Genomic DNA, 14,368 nt, shown 5'->3' with positions numbered 1-14,368 from the left:
GCCACGTGTGTGTGCCATTCAGAGGGTGAATGAGCAAGACAACATATTTAAGTGCCTTTGAACGGGTTTTGGCAGTAGGTGCCAGTTGCACTGGTTTATGTGTCAAGAAGTGCAACGCTGCTGGGTTTTTCACACTCAATAGTTTCCCATGTGTATCACAAATGGTCCACCATCCAAAGGACATCCAGCCAACTTGACACAACTGCAGGAAGCATTGGAGTCAACATGGGCCAGCATCCCTGTGGAATGCTTTCCACACACTGTAGGGTCCATGCATCGATAAATTGAGGCTGTTCTGAGGGCAAAAGGGTGGTGGTGCAACTCAATATTAGGGAAGTGTTCCTAATGTTTTATACACTTTGTATTAATGTATGACGTGTGCATGTAATGTGAACCAACATGCGTTACACTGTGTTTATTTGAGAATGCTGAAGTGTGTGTAGTTATGAGTATAATGTGTGTGTCCAGGTGAGCCACAGGCAGTACATGTTCCTGATGCGGCTGCAGCGCAGCATCAAAGCCTTGCAGCACACCCTGCAACAGGACCTGGAGGGGATGGGCTCCAAACGAGACAAGGCAAAGACCACATCGGACCCCCCTCCAGACCACCAGCCCTTCAGTGCCTGTGTGGGGATCCTGCTCAAAAGTGCAGAGGTAGCCCTCCTCTTGAAGCCGGTACCCCAGCCCGAGGGTCCTGGTTCCCCGCTAGGGTCGGAGTTGTCCCCCTCGGAGAGTAGATGCACCTTGGAGACTGGGAGTGACGGAGGGGAGGGGGGATAGAGGAACCCACGTGGAGGGGGCTGGGGCAAAGGGAAGCTGTACAGTGGACCAGCTTATGTGCGGGGGAGGGGTAGAGGGTGGTATAACGCAAGGCCCCGCCCCTCTCATCCCTGCCTCTGCCCCCAACCTGAAGGCTTCTCTTGACGAGAGGACAGGGAGATCGAGTTCAGAGGAGTTGGGAGAGGCTTCCCTGGAGGCCTGTACTGGGGGAGAGGAGCCGGGGACCGGAGTTGATTGTAAAGCCCAGCAGGGTGAGTCCTCCGGGGCAGACCCCACTCTCTCAGACCCCCTCTCCACCAAAGACTGGAATGAGAAGAACCCTGGGGCCAGATTGCCTGAGTCTATGTCCAGGTAATTCCCTTCCGTCATTATCATAATACTGTCTGGTTATTTAGACTGTCATTACCGTAACAGTCCTTTTCCAGGTATTTAGACCTGTAGCCACTGTCAATGACCAGGTATTCAGTTCAGTGTTTCCACTGCAGTCATTTAGCTGTGGCGCCACTGCAAAAAAAAATGTGGGACATTAAAAAAAAGTATACCGAGGTGCACTTTGAAGATGCTGGAACAATCCACATTTACTTTTCCTCTGCAGACAAAATCAGACAACCCCACAGTATAATAGTTTATCTATTACATAATCGGCTTGTTATCTTGTTATGCAAGATTAATATTCCTCTCGAGGATCGTTCAAATTACGAGTGTCATTGGGAGGGAATTCCCAGACTCTAAAATCGTCTGCTTTACCAGCCGCACCGGTTTAGTCTTTATATGGCCTGCGTATGGTCTAATGAAGCAACGCTGAATGAATGGAATTAATAACTTCGAATTAACTGAATGAGCGAAAATAGGCCTACCTGCTTGCACTTCGAGAATTCACTCTCGCAGCACGTTTCCACGGTGATGTAGCCTATTCCTTTATCACAACCTTATTTCCCCTCCGGTTAGGCCTACGTTAGCCATTTTCACGTAACCTAGGCTACCCAGAAAAAATACGCTTTGTAATGTGTTGTATCACAACCGGCCGTGATTGGGAGTCCCATAGGGCGGCGCGCTTGTAAATAAGAATTTGTTCTAAATGAACTGACTTGCCTAGTTAAATAAATAAAAATGATCTGGTGGGGAGAGGGAACATAAGTGCTGAACGTGGACAAATTAGAACATTTTAATGCGTGCTTGGCTGGTAGACTTATGTCTGTCTCGCCGCTCACGGAGTGGAATTCACAACACAAGTGCCTGGGTTTTGAAAGTCTGACTTGATTTTAAAATTTTTCCCGACCCGCAATGTAATTGTTCTGAACCACGAACCGACCCACGGTTTGAAAAGTTTTGTTTATTCCACCCGCCAGCTGATTTAATGTATTTATTTTTGTCTCACCCATGCCTATCTGACCCGATGCAGGACTCATGATTAGCCCAACAGGCTACCCCATGCGTCAGCCCTTTTATTTATACCCACTATGCTGCATCAGTTGGGATACAGGTGATAATGCTTATTGCTAATAGCATACCTGATCATATGAACCATGCATAGGCTATAAGCAAGGTCCACTATGTTACAATTTAAACAACTAATTTTACCAATGTTATTTGGCTCATTTATTTGGCTCATTTCTTGAGGTAGATATTATATTTTTAATTTGATAGAATGTCCTTTTAAAAAGTCACCAGAAGTGAGCTTCTCAGTCCTTCTGCATAAAAATTCTCTAGGGGGGGGGGAAACCCCCCTGACCTTTCCCCGTTACTGCTACCCATTTCTCCAGAGGAACACTGATTCCGTTACTTCCATAAAATATTGTTCAGCGATTCAGACGGTCAGTCTGTAAAACATTCACAGTGATGATTCACTCCAAAGCAAACAATAAGACCATCTTTACTGTGACTTGTCCCGGTCGCCAGATCAGCAGTGGGAAATGCAGGCCAATCGGCAGGCAGACCGTAACACTCATTCAGAGGACTTATGACAAGCTTTAAATAAAGTCACTCCTATTACTGCAAGACTCAGTCACAACAATACTTCTTCCAGATGTCATTACAGTTACTCACTTATTTATGCCCAGCTTAGTAAAGCATCATTTAATGTTACTTTACTGTTACTTGGTCAGTCCCATCACATCAGTCTGTAGTACTACATCATGTCTGTGTAAATACAGTGACCTCACTGTACCTGCCCTATATGTCACTATCAATGTTGTCACCCATAAGAGGTGTTTGTTCATTTGTGTGTGTTTCTGCCTTGTCCACTGTGCTCCCATACAAGGTGTGCGTCAGTCTTTTTGTGTGTGTTTTTTTCTCTCACTGCTATTCTGTAGCTCAGTGTGTCCTCTGCTCTGACCCATGCGGGGTGTGTGTGTGTGTGTGTGTTCTCTCTCTACAAAGGAAAGGCAGTCTGTCAGTGGTTTCTGACCGGCTCAGCTCCTCAAACACCCGGTCCACCTCCCTTTATTCTATTTCCAACATGTAAGACATGCTATGGGTCTGTGTGTGTGTCCGCATTCCTTTTAAATATCTGTTACACGTTGTATCTGTATGTGTGCATGTAGAATTGTCTGTGGTTGGGTGTATATCTGTGGGTCTGTATACATTTACACGCTGCAAGTTGGTGTGTGTACCCGGTGAATAGTGTGTGTAGCCTTTATCTGGTGACTAGTAGCAGATAGCCTTGGCTAGGTCAACGGTCTAGACCTGAGCCCGGTTTCGCAAAAGCATCTTAAGGTTAAGTTCATTGTTAGGACCAGCTCAATGATGGTTCTGATGATGAACTCAGCCTTAAAATGCTTTTGGGAAACGGGGTGCAGGGCTATTCAAATCCAAGCCTTGAGGTCCACAGTACTCCTGTTTTTCTTTCCCCTCACTCTTCTCCCCCACTCACACTCAGTCTTGTTTGTTTGTGTGTTCCAGTGGGCGTCTGATGAGGGAGCGTTCCCAGTCCAGTTTCTCAGTGTCCTATAAGAACATGAAGAAGACTCCGTCTCTGCAGTCCTTGGACAACCTCTCCATAGACAGCTACCTGATGGAGGATGGAGACACAGACACATACAGCCTGCTGGAGAGGGGTAGGAACCGCACACACACAGGGCCCTGAGTCCTAGACTTCCTGACGGGTTGACCCCAGGTGGTGAAGGAAGGCAACATCACGTCCACCACTCTGACCCTCAACACGTGGGCCCCTCTGGTGCTCGGCCGCATCCTAAACTCCCTGTTCACCCATGACTGCGTGGTCATGCACGTCTACATCTCATTCATCAGGTTTGCTGACGACACAACAGTGGTAGGCCTGATTTTACTAACAACAATGAGGCAGCCTACAAGGAGGAGTTGAGAGCCCTGGTGGAGTGGTGCCAGGAAAATAACCTCTTCCCTCAACGTCAACAAAACGAAGGAGCTGATCGTGGACTTCAGGAGGCCGCAGCGAGAGAACGCCCCCATCCACATCGACAGGCAGTGGATAGTCAACAGCTTCTAGTTCCTCACTGAAATGTGAAATGGTTCCTTCACACCGACAGTGTGGTGAAGATGGCACAACAAAGCCTCTTCAACCTCAGGATGCTGAAGAAATTAATCTTGGCCCCTAATATGCTGACCAAACCAGCCGCGTTGCAAAATAAATGTTCATATACATGTTCAATAATTTCATCCACTGCTCGCGCACGTCAACAGGCGTCTGCCTACCAGGAATATAACTTGGCTCTATTTTAGAAGCTTGACTCGCTGCAAGTCCAGCCTCTCCTATCTACTCATTGGTTTTTAGGAGCATATACCGACATGGGTGATTGAAAGATGAACTGAGGGCCACACTCCAGGCCAGTTGGTGGCGTTAATGCACGTTAAAGATGGTTGCCAACCGCAATATAAAATCCACAGAAGAAGAAAGTTGAACAAGGAGAGACTAATCAAAGAGAAAAAGGGGAAACCAAGTGAATTATCTGTGTATTCATTGTTTGAGTAGAGAACACACAATTTTGTATGACTTAAAATAGGTCAAAATTCTACAAAGAGCCAGCTCAAAAAAGGACCATATGCATTTCAGATAAAATAACAAGCCAAAGTTTATCTCCTAGGACAAATTAACTAGCAACAGCAAGCTAGCTAAATGTCCATGAATGTTTCATTTACGTTTCGACCTCTTCCCAAATTAATATAGTTGGTTCACAGTAGGTTTTGGTATTTTAACCTGTGTGTCATGAACGTGGCTGGTGGAGACCAAATCAACAAGCGCACAGACGATAAGCAAGTTTGGTTAGCTAGTAAGACCCTCAAACTTCTACAGATGCACCATTGAGAGCATCATTACCTCATGGTACGGCAATTGCACCGCTCGCAACCTCCAGGCTCTGGAGGGTGGTGCGGTCAGCCCAATGCATCATCGGGGACATCTACAGCACCCGGTGTTTCAAAGGCCAAGAAGATCATCATTTTCCCTGCGTTTTATTTTCAGCAAATTTAACATGTGTAAATATTTGTGTGAACATAAGATTCAACAACAGACATAGACTGAACAAGTTCCACAGATATGTGACTGACAGAAATTGAATAATGTGTCTGTGACTAAAGGGGGGATCAAAATCAAAAGTAACAGTCAGTATCAGGTGTGGCCACCAGCTGCATTAAGTACTGCAGTGCATCTCCTCATGGACTGTGCCAGATTTGCCAGTGCTTGCTGTGAGATGTTACCCCGCTCTTCCACAAGGCACCTGCAAGTTCTCTGACATTTCTGGGGGGAATGGCCCTAGCCCTCACCCTCCAATCCAACAGGTCCCAGACATGCTCAATGAGATTGAGATCAGGGCTCTACGCTGGCCATAGCAGAACACTGACATTCCTGTCTTGCAGGAAATCACGCACAGAACGAGCAGTATGGCTGGAGGCATTGTCATGGTGGAGGGTCATGTCCGAATGAGCCTGCAGGAAGGGTACCACATGAGGGAGGAGGAGATTCCCTGCAATGACAACAAGCTCAGTCAGATGAGGCTGTGACACACCGCCACAGGTCATGATGGACCTTCCACCTCCAAATCAATCCCGTTCCAGAGTACAGGCCTCGGTGTAACGCTCATTCCTTAATAAAAGCAAATCCGACCATCACCCCTGGTGAGACAACTTTGAAGAGCACTTTTTGCCAGTCCTGTCTGGTCCAGCGACGGTGGATTTGTGCCCATAAGCGCCGTTGTTGCCGGTGATGTCTGGTGAGGACCTGCCTTACAATAGGCCTACAAGCCCTCAGTCCAGCCTCTCTCAGCCTATTGCGGGCAGTCTGAGCACTGGTGGAGGGATTGTGCGTTCGTAATGTAACTCAGGCAGTTGTTGTTGCCATCCTGTACCTGTCCTGCAGGTGTGATGTTCGGATGTACCAATCCTGTGCAGGTGTTACACGTGGTCTGCCACGATCAGCTGTTCGTCCTGTCTTCCTGTAGCGCTGTCTTTGGCGTCTCACAGTACCGACATTGCAATGTATTGCCCTGGCCACATCTGCGGCCCTCATGCCTCGCAGCATGCCTAAGGAATGTTAATGCAGATGAGCAGGGACCCTGGGCATCTTTCTTTTGATGTTTTTCAGTGTCCATAGAAAGGCCTCTTTAGTGTTCTAAGTTTTCATAACTTTGACCTTAATTGCCACAGGTTCATTAATTGTTTATGGTTCATTGAACAAGCATGGGAAACAGTGTTTAAACCCTTTACAGTGAAGATCTGTGAAGTTTTAAGAATTATCTTTGAAAGACAGGGTCCTGAAAAAGGGACTTTTTTGAGTTTAGGTTTTTGTCTGGTATTTATCAGTGTATTGGTAGCAGACCACCAATTTTAATTCATTCTGTGTCCACAGACGACGTGTCCATCTCAGGCTTTAAGGATGTGGTGAGGGAGCAGAGTGCCACAGAAATTGCCAAGGAGGCAGCAGCAGTAGCGGCCATGGGCACAGGGGAGCAGGACGGTGCTGGTTCACCAGATACTGTCAGTGCCACCTCCCAGAGCATCGACGAACCTACCAAAGACATGGTAATACACACATGCACAGGAAATGTATGCCCACATGAACAGACACCGTGCTGTACACACATGCATACACACACACTATACAATGCATTCGGAAAGTATTCGGACCCCTTGACTTTTTCCACATTTTGTTACGTTATAGCCTTGTTATAAAATCTATTAAATTGTTTTTTCCCCTTAATTACAAACCAAAAACAGGTTTTTAGACATTTTTGCAACTGTATTAAAAATAAACTATCACATTTACATAAGTATTTAGACCCATTACTCAGTACCTTTTGGCAGCGATTACAGCCTCGAATCTTCTTGGGTGTGACGCGACATGCTTGGCACACCTGTATTTGGTGAGTTTCTAACATTCTCTACAGATCCTCTCAAGCTCTGTCAGGTTGAACATGGAGTGTCACTGCACATCTATTTTCAGGTCTCTCCAGAGATGTTCTATCGGGTTCAAGTCCGGGCTCTGGCTGGGCCAATCAAGGACATTGAGACTTGTCTGAAAGCCACTCCTGTGTTTTCTTGGCCGTGTGCTTAAGGTCGTTGTCCTGTTGGAAGGTGAACCTTTGCCACAGTTTGAGAACCTGCTCCAGAGCACTCAGGACTTAATCAAGGATCTCTTTGCACTTTCTTCTGTTCATCTTTGCCTTGATCCTGACAAGTCTCCCAGTCCAATGCTGCTGAAAAACATCCCCACAGCATGATGCTGCCACAAACATGGTGCCAGGTTTCCTCCAGATGTGACGCTTAGTGGTCAGGCCAAGGAGTTCAGTCTTGGTTTCATCAGACCAGAGAATCTTGTTTCTTTAGGTGCCTTTTGGAAAACATCAACCGGGCTGGCATGTGCCTTTTACAGAGGAGTGGCTTCCTTCTGGCCACTCTACCAAAACGGCCTGATTGGTGGAGTGCTGCAGAGATGGCTGTGCTTCTGGAAGGTTATCCCATCTCCACAGAGGAACTCTGGGTTCTTTGTCACCCCCCTGACCAAGTCCCTTCTCCCCCGATTGCTCAGTTTGGCCGTGCGGCCATTTCTAGGAAGGGTCTTGGCGGCCACTGTGTTCTTGGAGATCTTCAATGCTGTGGAACTGTTTTGGTAGCCTTCCCCAGATCTGTGCCTCGACACAATCTTGTCTCAGAGCTCGACGGACAATCTCTTCGACCTCATGGTTTGGTTTTTGCTCTGACATGTCAACTGTGGGACCTTATGTAGACAGGTGTGTGCCTTACCAAATCATGTTCAATCAATTGAATTTACCACAGATGGACTCCAATCAAGTTGTAGAAATATCTCAAGGACGATCAATGGAAACAGGATGCACCTGAGCTCAGTTTTGAGTCTCATAGCAAAGGGTCTGAATACTTATGTAAATAAAGTATTTCTGTTTTTTATGTTTAATACATTTGCAAACAATTCTAAAAACCTTTTTTTCTTTCATGAGTTATTGTGTGTAGATTTATTTTTTATTTTTTTATTTTTTTGAACAAGGCTGTAATGTAACTAAATGTGGGAAAAGTCTAGGGGTCTGAATACTTTCTGAAAGCACTGTACATATATATATGCATGCATGCATGCATGCATGCATGCCTACACATGAGCATTTTTCATTTCCTGAACTATCACTTTCTGAATTGATTGAATTAACTTACATTTTTATTCATTTTAGCTGACTCTCCTATCCAAATTAATGCCTCTCTCTCCCCCCCAGGTGTCGGTGCTGGTGCTGAAGGTGCAGTGTGTGTGTGGGGGGATGGAAGTGCGAGGGGAGAGCACGGCTGTGTCTCTAGAGGTGGGCTGCGTCAGACCCACACAGCTGGGAAACGTCAGCCTCCGACAATACCTCAGCAACCGCAGCCTTGGTGAAGACACACACAGACGCATGCGTAGACACACAAATGTATATGCTCATACGCATATATACATGCATGTATACATCTGGGCTAGTACACACACATTGCACTCACACACACTGCAGTTTTGCGATTCCCCATTTTCTTGGAGTACTATCTATAGCTGGGTTATGTCCACACACTTGCACACACACCCAATTGACCTGGTTTACCCTTCCATAACTCTTGCAGGTATGGTACCCCCTGCCCCAGGCAGCGAAGGTATGTGTGTGTGGAACATAAGCATGGGTAGGCAAATGCAAGCTTGCGCACAAGTGCTACTACCTGTTTGTGTGTTTTAGTGTGTCTCTGATTTCATCATTGGTATGAAATGACAGATAGTAATTTGTATTTTTGCTCCACCAAGCATGCTACACAAGTTTGATTTACTATCCTTGTGGGGACCAAACAATTGATTCCCATTCAAAATCATATTTTCCCTAACCACAAACCCCTAAACCTAACCCTAATTGTAGCCAGCCCTGAACCTAACCCCTAAGCCCATAAATAGTGTTTTTCTTTGTGGGGATTGGCAACATGTCCACACAATTTTCCTTGTTTTACTATCCTGGTGAGAACTTCTGGTTCCCACAAGGATAGTAAAAAAACACACACACACACACACACATGTGTGTCTCAAGGGTATGTAACTACAGTGTGTGTCTCAAGGGGTGTGTGTGTCTAACTGCTGCAGTGAGACAATGCATTAGCACTAATGGGGGTTTTGCTCCCATTACCAGCTACATTAAACCCAGTGTCGGTATATGTTTTTGTGGCACCACAGGTTGTGTGCATGTGTGTCTCCAGCATGTCACCTCCAACGTGTGTGAATATTTAAGAGGGGTTGTTGAGGTCCATATTTAGCCCCAGTACTATGAGGCAGTGCTCGCTCGCTCAGCTCCGCCTCCTCCCTCTTTCACAGAATAATCCCCATCTCTCTCCTTCACTACCCCTCTCTCTCTCGCTCTCCTTTCCTACCCCGCTCTGTCTCGCTCTACTTTCTCACCATTTCTGTTTTTACTTCTTACCTTCTCTCACGTCTGCCATATCCTCCCTCCATCTCTCCTTCCTTCCTGACTGAGGCAGTGACCGATGCGTTGTTGTAGTATTAATGTGTGTCTGCGTGGGTGCAGCTGCTGTGACACTTACTGGCCTTTAAATAGTTGTATGGGATCAGTACCCCCACCCCCCAGAAGGGCCCTTGCGTTACAAATTAGTAACACCTTAGAAATGGATTCATAGACTGGCGTCAGCAGTAAGGCCGTGTCTGGTTGTATGCCTGCCAAGCGGACATCGCTGAGCCTTTTCTTTGAGTTGTGGTTGCAGTGATTCTGTTTGGCTGCAATACAATCTATGCCTTCTCTTTTTAATGGAAATTGATTGATTACTGCCTGATTATTCTCTCCTCTTCCCCTCGCTAGGTGGTGGTCTGGAGGCCAATTCAGACGGGACCACCCATCTCCCGGAGGTCAGGGCTCGGCTGGAGAGCGGGCCCTGTGCTGCCACCCACTCCCCCCTGGCCGAGACCAACGGTTTCCTCCAGCTGCGTCTCCACGGCTACCGGGCCAGCTTCCTCATGTCGTCGCTACGGAACCTGGCTCACTTCCTGGAGGATGACTCCACCCCCCAGGTCCTCCCGATGGAGATCAGCATCAGGGACACACACATCGACCTGAAGGTGGGGATGAACACACAGACACATTAACCGCAGGCACAGTAACCACAGGCACAGTAACCACAGGCACAGTAACCACAGGCGCATTAACCACAGGCACAGTAACCACAGGCACAGTAACCACAGGCGCAGTAACCACAGGCGCAGTAACCACAGGCGCATTAACCACAGGCACCACCACAGGCAACCAGGCACAAACCACAGGCACAGTAACCACAGGCACAGTAACCACAGGCACAGTAACCACAGGCACAGTAACCACAGGCACAGTAACCACAGGCACAGTAACCACAGGCGCAGTAACCACAGGCGCATTAACCACAGGCACATTAACCACAGGCACAGTAACCACAGGCGCAGTAACCACAGGCACATTAACCACAGGCACATTAACCACAGGCACATTAACCACAGGCACAGTAACCACAGGCGCATTAACCACAGGCGCATTAACCACAGGCGCATTAACCACAGGCGCAGTAACCACAGGCGCAGTAACCACAGGCGCAGTAACCACAGGCGCAGTAACCACAGGCGCAGTAACCACAGGCGCAGTAACCACAGGCACAGTAACCACAGGCACAGTAACCACAGGCACAGTAACCACAGGCGCAGTAACCACAGGCGCAGTAACCACAGGCGCAGTAACCACAGGCGCATTAACCACAGGCACAGTAACCACAGGCGCAGTAACCACAGGCACATTAACCACAGGCGCATTAACCACAGGCGCATTAACCACAGGCGCATTAACCACAGGCGCAGTAACCACAGGCGCAGTAACCACAGGCACAGTAACCACAGGCACAGTAACCACAGGCGCAGTAACCACAGGCGCAGTAACCACAGGCGCAGTAACCACAGGCGCAGTAACCACAGGCGCAGTAACCACAGGCGCATTAACCACAGGCGCATTAACCACAGACACATTAACCTCTGTCCCCCTCTGCAGGATGATGGTCTCCGTGACAACCCATCTGACCCTGATCCCACCCCCATCACCCTGCACATCACCAACCTGCTCATCCACAGGACAGACGATGGAGCCTTCTCTATAGGGGGTGAGACACACACACTGCCTCACACGTTCACTCATATACAGTTGAAGTTGGAAGCTTACCGTAGCCAAATGCATTTCAACTCCGTTTTCACAATTCCTGATATGCAATCCTAGTAAAAATTCCCTGTTTTAAGTCAGTTAGGATCACCACTTTTATTTTAACAATGTGAAATGTCAGAATAATAATAGAGAGAATAATAGAGAGAATATTTATTTCAGCTTTTATTTCTTTCATCACATTCCCAGTGGGTCAGAAGTTTACTTACTCAATTAGTATTTGGTAGCATTACCTTTACATTTTTTTTAACTTGGGTCAAATGTTACAGGTAGCCTTCCACAAGCTTCCCACAATACGTTGGGTGAATTTTGGGCCATTCCTCCTGACAGAGCTGGTGTAACTGAGTCAGATTTGTAGCCCTCCTTGCTCGCACACGCTATTTCAGTTCTGCCCACAAATGTTCTATAGGACTGAGGTCAGGGCTTTGATTGCCACTCCAATACCTTGACTTTGTTGTCCTTAAGCCATTTTGCCACAACTTTGGAAGTATGCTTGGGGTCATTGTCCATTTGGAAGACCCATTTGCGACCAAGCTTTAACTTCCTGACTGATGTCTTGAGATGTTGCTTCCAATATATACACATAATTTTCCCCTCTCATGATGCCATCTATTTTGTGAAGTGCACCAGTCCCTACTGCAGTAAAGCACCCTCACAACATGATGCTGCAACCCCCGTGCTTCACGGTTGGGATGGCGTTCTTCGGCTTGCAAGCCTCCCCCTTTTCCTTCAAACATAACGATGGTCATTATGGACAAACAGTTCTATTTTTGGACATTTCTCCAAAAAGTATGATCTTTGTCCCCATGTGCAGTTGCAAACCGTAGTCTGGCTTTTTTATGGGGGTTTTGGAGTAGAGGCTTCTTCCTCGCTGAGCGGCCTTTCAGGTTATATCGATTTTTGGACTCGTTTTACTGTGGATATATATACTTTTGTACCGGTTTCTTCCAGCATCTTCAAAGTCCTTTGCTGTTGTGGGATAGATTTGCACTTTTCGCACCAAAGTACGTTCATCTCTAGGAGACAGAAATATCTCCTTCCTGAGCGGTATGACGGCTGCGTGGTCCCATGGTGTTTGTACAGATGAATGTGGTACCTTCAGGCATTTGGAAATTGCTCCCAAGGATGAACCAGACTTGTGGAGGTCTACACATTTTTTTCTGAGGTCTTGGCTTATTTTTGGGGGGATTTCCCCATGATGTCAAGCAAAGAGGCACTGAGCTAAAAGGTAGGCCTTGAAATACATCTACAGGTTGGCCTTGAAATATATCCACACTGCCAATTGACTCAAATGATGTCAATTAGCCTATCAGAAGCTTCTACAGTCATGATATAATTTTCTGGAATTTTCCAAGCTGTTTAAAGCCACAGTCAACTTAGTGTATGTAAACTTCTGACACACTGGAATTGTGATACAGTGAATTATAAGTGAAATAATCTCTGTAAACAATTGTTGGAAAAATGACTTGTCATGCACAAAGTAGATGTCCTAACCGACTTGCCAAAACTATAGTTTGTTAACAAGAAATTTGTGGAGTGGTTGAAAAACGAGTTTTAATGACTCCAAACTAATTGTATGTTAACTTCCGACTTCAACTGTATATACAGTCGTGGCCAAAAGTTGAATGACATAAATATTAATTTTCAGTCTGCTGCCTCAGTGTCTTTAGATATTTTTGTCAAATGTTGCTATGGAATACTGAAGTATAATGATAAGCATTTCATAAGTGTCAAGGCTTTTATTGACAATTACATGAAGTTGATACAAATGATTATGTAGTTGATGAGTCAATATTTGCATTGTTGACCCTTGTTTTTCAAGACCTCTGCAATCAGCCCTGGCATACTGTCAATTAACATCTGGGCCACATCCTGACTGATGACAGTCCATTCTTGCATAATCGATGCTTGGAGTTTGTCAGAATTTGGGTTTTTGTTTGTCCACCCGCCTCTTGAGGATTGACCACAAGTTCTCAATGGAATTAAGGTCTGGGGAGAACAATGATTCTAAGCACCACCCTCCTTTTGAAGCTTCCAGTCTGTTATTCAAACTCAATCAGCATAACAGAGTGATCTCCAGCCTTGTCCTCGTCAACACTCACACCTGTGTTAACGAGAGAATCACTGACATGGTGGCAGGGCTGAAATGCAGTGGAAATGTTATTTGGGGATTCAGTTAATTTGCATGGCAAAGAGGGACTTCCCAATTAATCTGATCACTCTTAACATTCTGGAGTATATGCAAATTGCCATCATACAATCTGAGGCAGCACACTGTCTCACTCTCTCACACGCACTCTTACGCGTGCACATAGTCTCACACATTCACTCATACACAAACACACACTGCCTCACTTATACACACACGCACACACACACCTCCTGCACCCTCCACCCCATCATCATACAATGACATGCCTTTCAAGTTTATTTCTACCTTTCACCCACTCCCCGCCCACCTTCTCTGTTATCACAGTGGAAAATGCGTCTGAGGCGGGGCCTAAGAAAGAAGTCCAATTGATTGACAGCGGTCTGTCTCCAGTCTCTGAGAGTGTGGTCAGCAGCACACTCAAGGCCACACAGACCCCCGGCCCTCCTAGCCCTAGCACAACCCCCTCCAACAAAGAACAGGTGAGTAGTCCACACACACACCACCCACTCATCCAGGGCCTAAAATGAACACCCGCCACCTGCCAAATGTGGGTTGATTTTTGAGTTGTCAAGTAAGAATGTCTATTTACACCAGCCATGTTGGCGGGGGGGTCAGTGCTCCACAGTGTAAGCATTTCACTCTCATTTATGAATAAATATAAGCAAGTATGATCATGTAAAATAATTACTGTTATATTTGTTTTCAAATTATTTCCACCGTTTTGTTTCATAGCTTGTAAATTAATCGCACCATGTCAAAACTGCAAATC

General features: G+C 46.4%; 1 protein-coding gene across 1 annotated transcript in view; it reads left to right on the top strand.

Moving 5' to 3' along the window:
* The window catches only part of LOC135515719 (bridge-like lipid transfer protein family member 3B), a 61,236-nt gene that overhangs the window by 43,740 nt on the left and 3,128 nt on the right, over positions 1–14,368 (top strand). Inside the window, 10 exon segments of the mRNA XM_064939411.1 lie at positions 469–776; positions 778–1,131; positions 3,160–3,240; positions 3,682–3,836; positions 6,602–6,774; positions 8,475–8,625; positions 8,848–8,877; positions 10,077–10,333; positions 11,283–11,391; positions 13,924–14,078. Of these exon segments, the coding sequence (XP_064795483.1) occupies positions 469–776; positions 778–1,131; positions 3,160–3,240; positions 3,682–3,836; positions 6,602–6,774; positions 8,475–8,625; positions 8,848–8,877; positions 10,077–10,333; positions 11,283–11,391; positions 13,924–14,078 (1,773 nt within the window).

Source organism: Oncorhynchus masou, chromosome 27 (genome assembly GCF_036934945.1).
Source record: "Oncorhynchus masou masou isolate Uvic2021 chromosome 27, UVic_Omas_1.1, whole genome shotgun sequence".
Classification (NCBI taxonomy): Eukaryota; Metazoa; Chordata; class Actinopteri; order Salmoniformes; family Salmonidae; genus Oncorhynchus; species Oncorhynchus masou.
This window is presented reverse-complemented; position numbering and strand designations above follow the sequence as displayed.